General features: G+C 40.0%; 1 protein-coding gene across 4 annotated transcripts in view; it reads left to right on the forward strand.

Moving 5' to 3' along the window:
* cadm3 (cell adhesion molecule 3) overlaps positions 1-11,752 on the forward strand; it is a 115,254-nt gene that overhangs the window by 99,246 nt on the left and 4,256 nt on the right. Inside the window, exons 8-11 of one of the 4 annotated variants that reach the window (XM_086271495.1) lie at positions 4,022-4,194; positions 4,574-4,999; positions 5,427-5,447; positions 9,043-11,734. In XM_086271495.1, the coding sequence (XP_086127621.1) occupies positions 4,022-4,194; positions 4,574-4,999; positions 5,427-5,447; positions 9,043-9,317 (895 nt within the window). In that variant the 3' untranslated portion in view covers positions 9,318-11,734. Of the gene's footprint in view, positions 1-4,021; positions 4,195-4,573; positions 5,000-5,426; positions 5,448-9,042; positions 11,736-11,752 lie in introns of those variants that run through there. The other 3 variants (XM_086271497.1, XM_086271496.1, XM_086271498.1) reach the window with 3 other exon arrangements.

Here is an 11,752-nt window from a genome sequence, read left to right on the forward strand (position 1 = left end):
GTAATAAAATAATGTTAGCAAACAGGAATATAAACTTTACTTTAGTCTAAATTTTATTCAGGTGTAGTGGCTCACAGTGGGGAAAAGAATAATAGCTTACAATAATTTATATTGTGGGCTCCAGTAGATTCTTTTAGTATATAGGCTGTGATGAGCTGATCTGTGCTCCTGCTGACCTTTGTGGAGTTACACAACTGTATTCAAAAAGATGCAAGCAGTCCTATCTTGGCTGATTCCTATCCTCTACACCGACATTGTTTATTCTGTCTTTATACCAGTATAAAGTTGGTATGAAGGTGGAATTCAGTGAATTAAGTGTCATCAGCTAAAATTCATATTAATCTCTGCTATCCTTCATGTAACCTAACTATAACCAGGAACACCACATCCACTATGCAACCTGCCAATAACACACAGTTAGTATAACTCTGTTTGTTTGAGTGAAGTTATTTTGCACTCTTTTCTCTCCCTGTGAAGAACAGCAGCTGGACCCTTAGCAGGCAGACACACTGTGCGACAAACTGCACACTTTGTGCGCTTGCTGATATTTGTTGAGCTGATAATAACGTTACATTTGAAATTACCTGCCACTCAAAAAATGTTACTGCCTTTGTACTTGCTCTTCTTCTGTAAGGTTAGCTAGAAGTACTGAAGTACTGCGAACACAACTTAAAAACATCTCCACTTGTTCAAAGAAAAAACAAACGCCGGCCCACCTTGACTGGCAATATAAATTATGCATAGCTTGTATGGTTTTGCCTCTTTCATCTTTTTTTTAATGCAATAACCCCTGGTGATTGATATGCTATTAGGATTGTCTTTTATGTGTTTAATGTTTGAAGGCCCGCAGTGACATGAAATAAAAACTCCCTTCAAATGTGTTAAACCGAAAGTAACAAGTCTGTTTTGAAAATCTAAAGAGTAGAAAGTACCGATATTTGTTTAAAAAATTTAGTAAACGTAAAAAAAATACTCAAGTAAAGTACAGATATCCCAGATTCTGTAAAGTTATTTATTTCATATTCTGTATAGTTTTTCATATTTATATCCTGTTCATATCCTGTACATAGCTTGTACTCACTACAGCCTGTACATACTTATAGTTATAGAATATTCACAACATACTTCATACCGTGTACATTATAACATACCATAATAGACCCATTTCTGTAATATACTCACATATCTATATTATTGCTAATATATATTGTAATATATCTATATCACTAAAGCACTTCTGGATGGATGCAAACTGCATTTCGTTGCCCTGTACCTGTGCATGTGCAATGACAATAAAGTTGAATTCTATTCTATTCTATTCTATAATCTGGAAATTCTACATTAACAGATTTGTAATTCCCAAAATTCCTCTGAAAAAGATCAGGTACAACAACTGAGTTGAGAGTGAGTAGAAAAAGCAGAAAAACCGTAAAAGATCAAAATGCCTCGAGAGCTATTGCCTAAGACCACTTTAAAAAATACAAGAAAGTCTGCTTGGAAGGAAAGTATAAAGACATGAGGAGTAGCATTTGCAGCGCACTGTTTGTCACTAACATACAGCCACATTGCTGGCAGGTATACTCAGCCTTGAGGACCTTTCTATACACTTCTTTGCCTGGGGGTAATTTTTTTTAAATGACAGGAAATCAGGGTCCAGTTAATTATCCTAACAGCACTAAATAAATAAAGAGTGAATAATGATTAAAAGGCCTCCAAGTCATCAATTTTATTTTCAGATTTAGTGACTTTTAAACTGCATTAATTTCATGGAAGCATAGATATGATGCCTGTGGATACGGATAAAGCACATATTTTACTTTATTTATTATCTGAATTAGTTACAAATGCTTTGGTTACAACTGAAGGAGTTCAAACAACATTAAACGTAGCTGGAGCCTCTTTAGTAAATTTGATTTAATGAATAAGTGCACCAGCCGGCAGCCTGTGGTGGGCCCAGTTTGGCCCACTGGCTGTAAGTTAAATACCGCTGTTGTGTTTCTACAGCAAACAGGTTGTCAAACAGAAGTTTATTTATACACATGCACACACAGAGCAACATTGCCATTCATTTGTAAGTTGAGTCTGTATGCCCCGTCTGCTGAGCGATGTTCTTTTACCTTTGCTGATTTAGTCTCTAAAAACTCCCAAAGGGTCGGCTGTGGCTCTTTAGCATCTAAATCCTCCAAATCTTTGCAAGCTTCAACTGCTGAATTTGTCTGTCTGATGAAAACAGAAAAAAAAAATTAGTAGCATAATCATTTCACCCATTGTTAATACAAAAAAGGTAATTAGAGCAGCTTCAAGGCTGTCTATATTCTGCAGGAAACAGTGACCTTGGGAATGAGCGCCACAGAGTGGGTTGGAAAGAGCGAGAGTAACAGTGTAGTCTCTGGGATTTAATCAAAAATAAAAACAACATAAAAAAATCACAAGGCTTATCCATTTATAATCTCTAATTGTAAAAATACCATTATCTGTTGACATGATATGTTCGGTTGAAATAACTCTTGAATTACAAAGATTTTATAAATTAGCTTAATTTAACAAATCTTATATTAATAATTTAGCAGAAATACCCAAAAGCTCATTCTTCTCAGTGATAATGATTACAACTGGGAGAGGGAGGCGTATGCAGCTCCAAAGTACCCATAATTGCAATAAGGAATGTCTTCAAGCGTATCATGACTTTTGTACAGTGTTTACTAATGCATGTGTGCTAATTGAAAACTTTCCACCTAAGCGGGGCTCACAGCCAAGAATAAAGCGCAGAGTTTAGACCTGCATGCTGGGAATTATCAGATCATTATCGTGATCTCACCAATCCGCTTTCTCCACTTAAGCTGCCCCACTGTACGTAAACGTATATCGAGCATTATGTTTAATATTACTACACGAGTCACAGCCTGTAAATGTGGAGTTAATTGTTCGGTTAATTGCACATTATCAAGCATTTGGAAGCGGTGTAAAACAACAGAAGATTACATTTTATTGCAGGTAACCACACAATGCACTGAAACGACATGCTGATTTTTAAACATTTTATGGTTGAATAATCATCTTTTATTTGCCTCGGGGCACTGAAAGGCTTTCCCTTCAGGGTTGTTAGGATTTCTTTGCCTAAAATGAAGCATACTCGAAACTTTGACACTTGGTCTTTCCAAGCGTTATCTCCGCAGGAAGTGTCAAGGGAGCAGATTGTGTTTTTCATTAGCTTTCAGCCATTTGGAGAATTTTACCCAGCAGCAAAGACCAACAGAGTTACTCCTTTACAGCTGCGACTCATCCAGCTAGGTTTTAAATACTGGTTTGAAGTAGCTTATTCAAAGAGGCTCATTATTCCTGCCATTTACAGTTAGCGTACGAATGCCAACCTGGCCAAAGCCGTGAAGTTACGGATCGCACCTTTAGGTGTCGCTAGGAGTTTTTTCACATTTCCAAGAGTGATTAATCAGTCCAGTATATTCAGGTCTGTGCCCGATTCAGACTCCTCGTCATCCTAATTACTGTACAGTGCTTAAGGACTTGCACATTTACATAATTGATTCTTTTATCAAAGCTCGTCTCGCTATCTCTCTCGTTCACAATCTGTTATGCAGAATGGATTTTTTAGCGCAGCCTGATTTGAAATGCTGATCTTCACTCTGTTGTCTTCTTCTCTTTCTGTCGCTTTTAAGCGCCTTTCTTCTTCAAGCCGTGCCATTATTTTTTCCATCTTTCTTTTTTATTCATCTACTTTGCTGTCTCCTGCAACAACTTCCCTATCCCTCCTTTTTTCTCCTCCTGTTTCTCCTCGTGTCTCCTCTGCTCTGCTCTCCTGCTTTTATCTTTTCTTTTTCTGTCTTTATTCCTCCCAGTTTCCCCGCTCCTTTGACCCTTCCTTCTTTTCGCCTGTCTCGCTCAACCTTTTTTTCTTTCTCCTGAAGCACTTGTCACAGCTCCCCTCTCTCATCACTGTAGAATCTTTTGATTGTTCAGACTGTATATGTTTCAGCTGAGGTCTCTCATTCTCTCTGTCTGCCAGGCCCACTATCTACACATGGGACAAGAAAGATGGAGGGCTCCCCTTACAGGCCAAACCTGATGGTGCTGTCCTGCATTTCTCGATGCTCAACAAATCAGATAATGGCGTCTACGTGTGCCACGCTGACAACGGCATTGGAAGCAGCGAGGGGGAGTACACACTCTTGGTGCAAGGTAAGGAGAAAAAGCAAAAAGAGGGAAAAAAGGGATGTGTGGTGACAGAAAGAGGAAGGAGAGGGACTCTGGGATGTTTTCTTTCTTCATCACGTTTTTTTATTCCTTCTTTTGTTTGTTGTGGCTTTGCTTGTACTTCCATCTTTTTTCTCTTCTGATTTTCTTTTGTTTCTTTCCTCCTGTCTTTGTTTTTTCTTTTTGTTTTTTTCTCATCCAACCGCGCCTGACCACAACCATCCAACCGCTTTCGTTCATTTCTTGCGCTTCTCTCCCTTTGCTTTTATGTGACCCGTTCATTCAATTCGTGGTCGTTTTTGCGCTTTGCTCACCCGTTTTTTTCTCCTGCTGCGCTTCATTTTTTTTCTCGACCTCCTCAAAGATCCCATGGACCCAGACTCCCCAAAAGTCACAGTTCCCTCACTTGGTTCTTCATCTTTCACCCCCTCTTCCTCCCTCCCATCTTCCTCTCCTACCGACAGCTTCTTCGGCTCTGGCTCTGATTCCATTTACTCTGACCCCTTTTCCACTACTGACCCCTTCACCACCTCCTCTTCCTCAAACTCCTCCCCTTCATCAACTGATGTGTCAACCACCATCTCTGAATCCTCCACCATGACCCTCTCCAACGCTCTCTTCCCCAACCTGCCATTCTCTCCAGACTCCTCTTCCCCCCACCCCACTTCATCCCCAACTCCTCCTTCCACCAGCTCTTCTAGCATCACTGCCACTCCCGCCTACTCATCCCCTGCCTCCTCCCTTACGCCCCCAGTTTCAGTCCAGCTGAATGGAGTTAACACTTTCACAGGTAAAACCAGTTACACACTTACGCACACACACCTGTAAGCAAAGAGATGCGAGAATCTTAATATAACCGAGAAAATCCAAAACGTTTGAAGCTTTCTTATGTTTTCCCGCTGTACCAAAAATTGATCTTGAATTGTGTAGCAGTCAAAAATATTCTGACCTTGTGTTACATGCGCGCACACACGCAAACACAGAAAAAAGCGTGGCAACAAAGGAAATGACGGAGCACTCCATAAAGGAAAAAATGGCATTTGTTTGGCTGTGTCACAGCTGTTTCACATTTTTTTCTTGTCTTCCTCTTTCCTCCCGTTGATTATCCTGAACCCCAAATCTCTTCCTTAACAAACATTCCTCCACTTACCTAACCACCAACCATCCCTCCCTCCATCCATACATTCAACAATCCATCCACCCATCCACTTCTGAAGATGAAGCACGCAACATTACAGGTATAACTTTTCCACCAGTCACCTGTGGTCTTTTTGTTTTCTGTCGTTCCAACTTTTCGTCCACCTGTCTGTCCGCCTGACTCTTTGTAGTTTTGTTTTTGACTGTCTGTGATTCTGGGGGGAAAAAGTAGTCTGGCGACACTTTGAACTTGTGAGTAGAGGGATGAATATTTTATACTCTGCCCACATAATGCTTTGTTGTTGCCCATACATACACAGACTGGCTCCAGACACAAGTACCCACCATTCCCACGTGCTGCACACACTCACATCCACACTCACTTCTATCTCCCAAAGACACACAGACTAGCATGACCCCTTAAGTGGTACAAGTCATTTACACAGTGTTCCACTTCCTCTGTGTGTGTTTCTCTCTGTGTGTGTGTGTGTGTGTGTGTATGTGCGCGTACCAAGGAGGGAGGGGGGTCAGGCTTCGAGGTGTTCTTGGGTCTTGTCTGCTTTCCTTTGATGCTGACAGCAGGATTTATGGGCTCATTCTCAGTCTCGCCTCGTCAGCATGCCCCTCTCTCACCTCCACGCTGGCCAACCAGAGTGTGTGCCCGACTCTCTGTGTTTGTGTGTTATTCTGATCGACGTACAGAGTCCTACCCTCCGCTTTCCCCTTTTCCTCTTTTCTCCCATTCTCTTGTCTAGAGCTGGCCTCTGGTTCACCACTGTCAGGCCCTTCACGTCTCCAATTGGCTGAAATATATTTCTCCTACAAAAAGGCCCTTCACTACATCCTTTGGTGACCCAGCTGGTTGTAAAATGTTCTTTTCTTCCATGTTCACTTTCAGTTTTATTTCTGGTTGACAGTAGCTATTGCTGTGCTTTAGTGTCTCTGTTCTGCAATCCAATTGAGTGTAAAGAAAAATAGCTTGTCCTCCACATTGTTTTAACTTGCTGATTGCCAGGTAAAAAAACAGCCTCTCCAAAATCGTTCCTTTTTATTCCTCTAATATCTTTTTAAGGTGTGTTTTTTGTGTTTTTTGGTATAAGACACGCTGCATTTCAGTTGTTCCTGCCTAAGTGACTTTCAAATAATGAACACCCAGTGTCTGATCAGTTCTAAAAAGCCAGGCGAAATGATTGATGTATTGTGTTATTTCCACCTAGATCGCTTTCTCTTCTGAAGAGTAAGTTGATTAAGTGGCTGATTTGAGGCAACAAGAGGAACTCAAAATTTTCTGTTGTTGGCTGAAAAACCTTCATCTCTTCAAAACATAACAAACAAACAAACAGAAAAAAAAACACTTTAAAGAAGAGAAAAGGATGTCTTCTCTTAAAGTCAACTGAACATTATTCAGAAACTTACCCAAGTCAAGAAAAAAAGAAAAATGAAAAACTGTTCTGAAATAATTGTGTTGAAGTGTAGACGCTACATAAATGAAATTTTTGTTAAGTTGTTAGCACTTTTATAATTATGAACATTATTATGGCGTTAGCACGCGCTTAATCCATCATTTATATAGCATTACTCCTCCTTAGTTTGACGTTTAAAAAATACAGATAAATACTTATGACTATGATCATGATTATCATTGTTACTAGCTGTTATGTAGTAGCAATGATAGGTGTTACTGGTGTAACAGATGGACAAACATATTTGTGTTTATAAATGGCATACTAACGAGGAGTAATATTATATGAATGATGAATTAAGCACTTGCTAATACCTTTATAATATCTTGCAAATGCTTAATAGTGTGACATTATCCTAAAGTGCTACCGTTAGGCCTTTCCTGTATTTTTATGACACTTCTTTTATGTCATGTACAGCGTGACTTGGCTGAGCTATTTGCTGATTTGATGGTGTCAGCTGTTATAACGGCCAATAAATGAAGATTAACAAAATAAAGAAGAGACGTGAGAAGCAGCCTTCATCTCTAGGTGTTGATGTTGCATAGTTTGTCTATCTGAAGGTGGCCTGCAACTTCCCTGGTGGCAGCATTTGTTTGGAACACCACAAACACAACAACAAGCTGATCCAAGCAGAGTCGTGTAGAGCATAAGCAATCAATAAAAAACAAGATTATTTTTAAACTGTTGTGTCATATTATCTTAGTAAGGACTCATAGATAACTACACATAATGGTTAGGGAAATCTATTTATGTGTAATGAGTCTGCAGAGCTTGCAAACTCCTGTGGAGAGAAGGAAACTCAGGATTCAGATACCGATATGTAGACACAGAAAAAGTAAAATGAAAATACGCAGTCCAGCAATAAAGTTCATGATCAAAGTAACAGAAATCCAGAAGGAAGCAGGAATAACAGACTGGCAGAAAACAGACTGGGAGGGTAAACGGACTCTGTGACACTGGACAAAGGAATGATAGGATTATATTAGCTCACAATGAGGGCTGATGGGGATTAGACACAGCTGGACAGAAACAAGACGCGGGTGCAGACAATATAAAACACTCACGGAGGGAATAAAACTAAATACAAGACACAACTAGCTAGCAGAGCAAAACACTAAATGGGTAAAAACAACTAAACAGGGAAACACAGACATAAGAATAAACTTGACACAGGAGGGAAAAAAAGGAAATACAGAGGCAAATACTGCACAAAGTACTGGATTAAAACTAAACTGAAGAATCATAAACTTCAAAAGATGCAACAAATAAATTATCTGCTGCATTTTCTGGTTGCACTGCAATTTCAACTTGTATATATTTTTTTAAACATATATTCATAATACAGCTTTTAAATCATTAAAAAGCTAAGTGTTACTATCCTGCAATACATGACAATCATTTTAAACTGTAGTAAGTTATGAAGAACTCTTACTCATTACTTGTTTGATGGAATGTCAATGATTTAAAATTAACAACAAGAAGTTCTGAAATGTGCTAGAGTATATGAAACATATTCATTCTAAATCCTCCGTGATTGAATGAATCTGCTAGATAAATGTATACTTAATCAAATCATCCTAAAAGCAGAATCTGGGGCGTTTGGGAGCCCCTGGAGGTTTGGGACTCTGGTACAGTTTGGTGCATTGCCCTGGATTTCTCAAGACCGAACATTTTAATTCAAAGAGGAGCATAAAATCAATCAGTCACAGTGAAATCACCACGGCTGAAGGGGTCAGGATTTCAGCCAACATCAAGAGTCTGTGTGTGTTCCCGCAAGGTTCCCACGAAGTGATTGGTACTTGGTTTGTAGACTGCAAACAATTTTTAAGGTGACTCAGTGGCCTTCTTTCTTTCGCCTGGCTTTTTCACATCCCTGTCTTTGTCTTCTGAAACTTTGCCTCAGTGGGTTTTATATATTGACAAGTCTTCTCTGCTCCCCTGTTCTTGTCATTTCGCTCTGTATTCTCTCTGTCACTCTCCCCATTATTCTCTCTCTCACTCTCTTTATTTCTACCGCCTTTCATCATCCGTTTCCACCAATATTCCTCCACCCCCTCGTCTCCCCCTCTGTTCTCAATCTCTGTCTCTCTGTCATGCTCTCCCCTTATTTCTCGCTGCTTCTACCTCATTTTCTCTTGCTTTTTTTTCCTCTTTTTCTTTATCATGCCTTCTCTTTTTTTCCCCTTCCCCCCTTTCTTCTTCTTTCTTCCACACTGCTCGACCTTTTCTTAAGACCCCACAGCCATGTCGACGACTTCGGGGGTGGACCACGCCGTGATCGGAGGGGTAGTGGCTGTCATCGTCTTTATCTTGCTTTGCCTCCTCATCGTCCTCGGCAGATACCTCATCAGACACAAAGGTCACTGCCTCCCACAAACACGGACTCATGAACACACGGACGCACACTCATTCATGCGTGCACGAGTATACACAGAGATACACTTGCATAAATATGGATACATGAGCTCCAAGACTGGATCTCGCACCTGCAAATATGCATACAAATGAAGGAACACAAAGAAATGCAAATGCAGTTACACCTACAGTATATGTGAGTTATAAGCTTAAAACTTGGAATTAATGAATTTATTTATGCTCAAATCAGAATAAGAAGATGAATGACTCACACAAAGAGAATGTTTATTTCTTTTTAAAACATTTTGGTTCACATAACCCCCCTTTTTAAATTAGACTGCCTGTCATCGGCGATGTGTCACCAGCCTTTTCTTTTCGTTACATCACCAACTTTTATTTGGAATTTAAAATAATGCGTTCAGTCCAATTTTAGGACGGAAACAGTAAATACTGTAATGCAAAGTTCAGAGGCAATAAAGACCTGTTTCAGTACCCAGGTGGGGTGGTTGATTAAAACAAACTCCACCACCACTCAACCAGATTCAATCCCTGAGTTAGGTGCTTCAAGCTGGTAGAATATTGAAAGCGACTGCCTGCTGGCTGTTGTTTACAAGTGCCAGATCTACTAGGAATGATGTCCGTTTCCCTTCACTACCAATTACCTCTGACTGTTTCAGGCAATTGTTTGTCAGCAAATGGATATGGTTTCTAATTTGTGATGAGTATAGTGGGCACAATGCTAGTTATCCTATTCATTAGACGTAAACTACCAGTACATGCAATAAAAAGCTAATAACACTCAGACCTTTACATTTAAATTTGTAAAAGCCTTATAGGTGATGGGGTTATTTACCTAACTACCTTTGATTCAACAGACTTATGATGACCTAACATTATTTTAAAACAGGCACCAACATCATATTAAAACGGTAATAGTAATAAACTGGTTCTTAAATAGCGCTTCTCTGCTCTACCTGAGCATTCACCCATTCTTTCTGTTTCACACAATCACTTTTTCTCTGCTTTCTAGCTAACATTTATACACATTCATGCTGCGATGGAGGCATCAGAGAGCAACTTGGGGTTTGTCTCTTCCCTAGAGATATTTGGCATGAAGACGTTCTGTACTTAAGTAGAAATACTGCTGTTAATAATTACTCCAGTAAAAGTTGAAGTACTGATTTAACTTCTTTACTAATGTAAAAGCAAAATAGCAGGCTCTGAAATGTACTCAAAGTAAGAAAGTAACAAGGATGTTTCTATTTTTGTGCAAAGTTAACTGAACCTTGTGCTATATTAACATAATGATAAAATGAATGGCTAGATGGGAATGCATACTTTTTGTTATTCTAATTATACTCAGCTTGAATCTGAAGAAAAAGAAGGAAGATAAAAAAAATACATATCTATTTTCTGTTGCCTACATTGCAGAGGGTGTCTGCCTCTAAACAGAAAAATGTGTACAGTCAGGGGTTAAAGTGGAATTCAGCAGGTGGGGAAACCTAAAATTGGTTGCAATGGCTCACTGTGGGGAAAAGAATATAACTCACAATAATTTCTATCGAGAGCTCTCGTAGATTTTCTTAGTGTGCAGGCTGTGATCAGCTGACCTGCTGCTCTTTGTCATTTGCACACCTGAATTGAACCAGGTGTCAGCAGATGTTTCATGAGTTGTTCTGGCTGATTTCCATCTACACTGTCAGTACACTCTTTTTTCTAGATGGTATAAAGTTGGTATGAAGATAGAGTTCAGTCAATGGATCTCAGCATCATCAGCAAAAATCCATATTAATCTCTGCTACACTTGATGTAACCTAACTCTGGCCATGAAACCACAGCCACTGTGCACCAGTCACACACTTTACTTTAATCCATCACAGTACAGCAAGCTCACCTGTTTATCCTGCACTAACCTGCAGAGTATTTTCATGCAGCCTTATAATAGCACAGTTAGTCTGCCTCAGTTTGTTTAGCAGCACATTTCACAATATGAAAAAACATAATTTCATGATCTGATTTAAAAACGGCAGCACGGTGGCACGGTGGTTAGCACTGTTGCCACACAGCAAGAAGGTCCTGAGTTCAATTCCACCATCAGGCCGGGGTCTTTCTATGTGGAGTTTGCATGTTCTCCCCGTGTTTGCGTGGGTTCCCTCCTGGTACTCCGGCTTCCTCCCACTGTCCAAAGACATGCAACTTGTGGGGATAGGTTAATTGGATAATCCAAATTGCCACTAGGTGTGAATGTGCAAGTGAAAGTGAGTGCGAATGGTTGTCTGTCTCTGTGTGTTGGCCCTGCGACAGACTGGCGACCTGTCCAGGGTGTACCCCGCCTCTCGCCCTATGACAGCTGGGATAGGCTCCAGCGCCCCCCGCGACCCTGAAAAGGATAAGCGGAAGTGAATGGATGGATGGATGATTTAAAAACACGAGAACTTGCATGTAAGGTTTAAATAAAGCAGCTGGACCTTTAGCTAGCAACACACTGTGTAGCAAACTGCAATGGTTTATTTTCTGCTGGTCTTTGTCTGGTTAATTTTTACAGTTACAATGTTGCACTTTCGCTGCCTTATTTAATCTTACTTCTC

This window comes from Aulonocara sp. 'chitande type north' Nkhata Bay, linkage group LG18, assembly GCF_057382095.1.
Source record: "Aulonocara sp. 'chitande type north' Nkhata Bay isolate Kocher_YH1m ecotype deep benthic linkage group LG18, A_spYH_male_GT1.1, whole genome shotgun sequence".
Classification (NCBI taxonomy): Eukaryota; Metazoa; Chordata; class Actinopteri; order Cichliformes; family Cichlidae; genus Aulonocara; species Aulonocara sp. 'chitande type north' Nkhata Bay.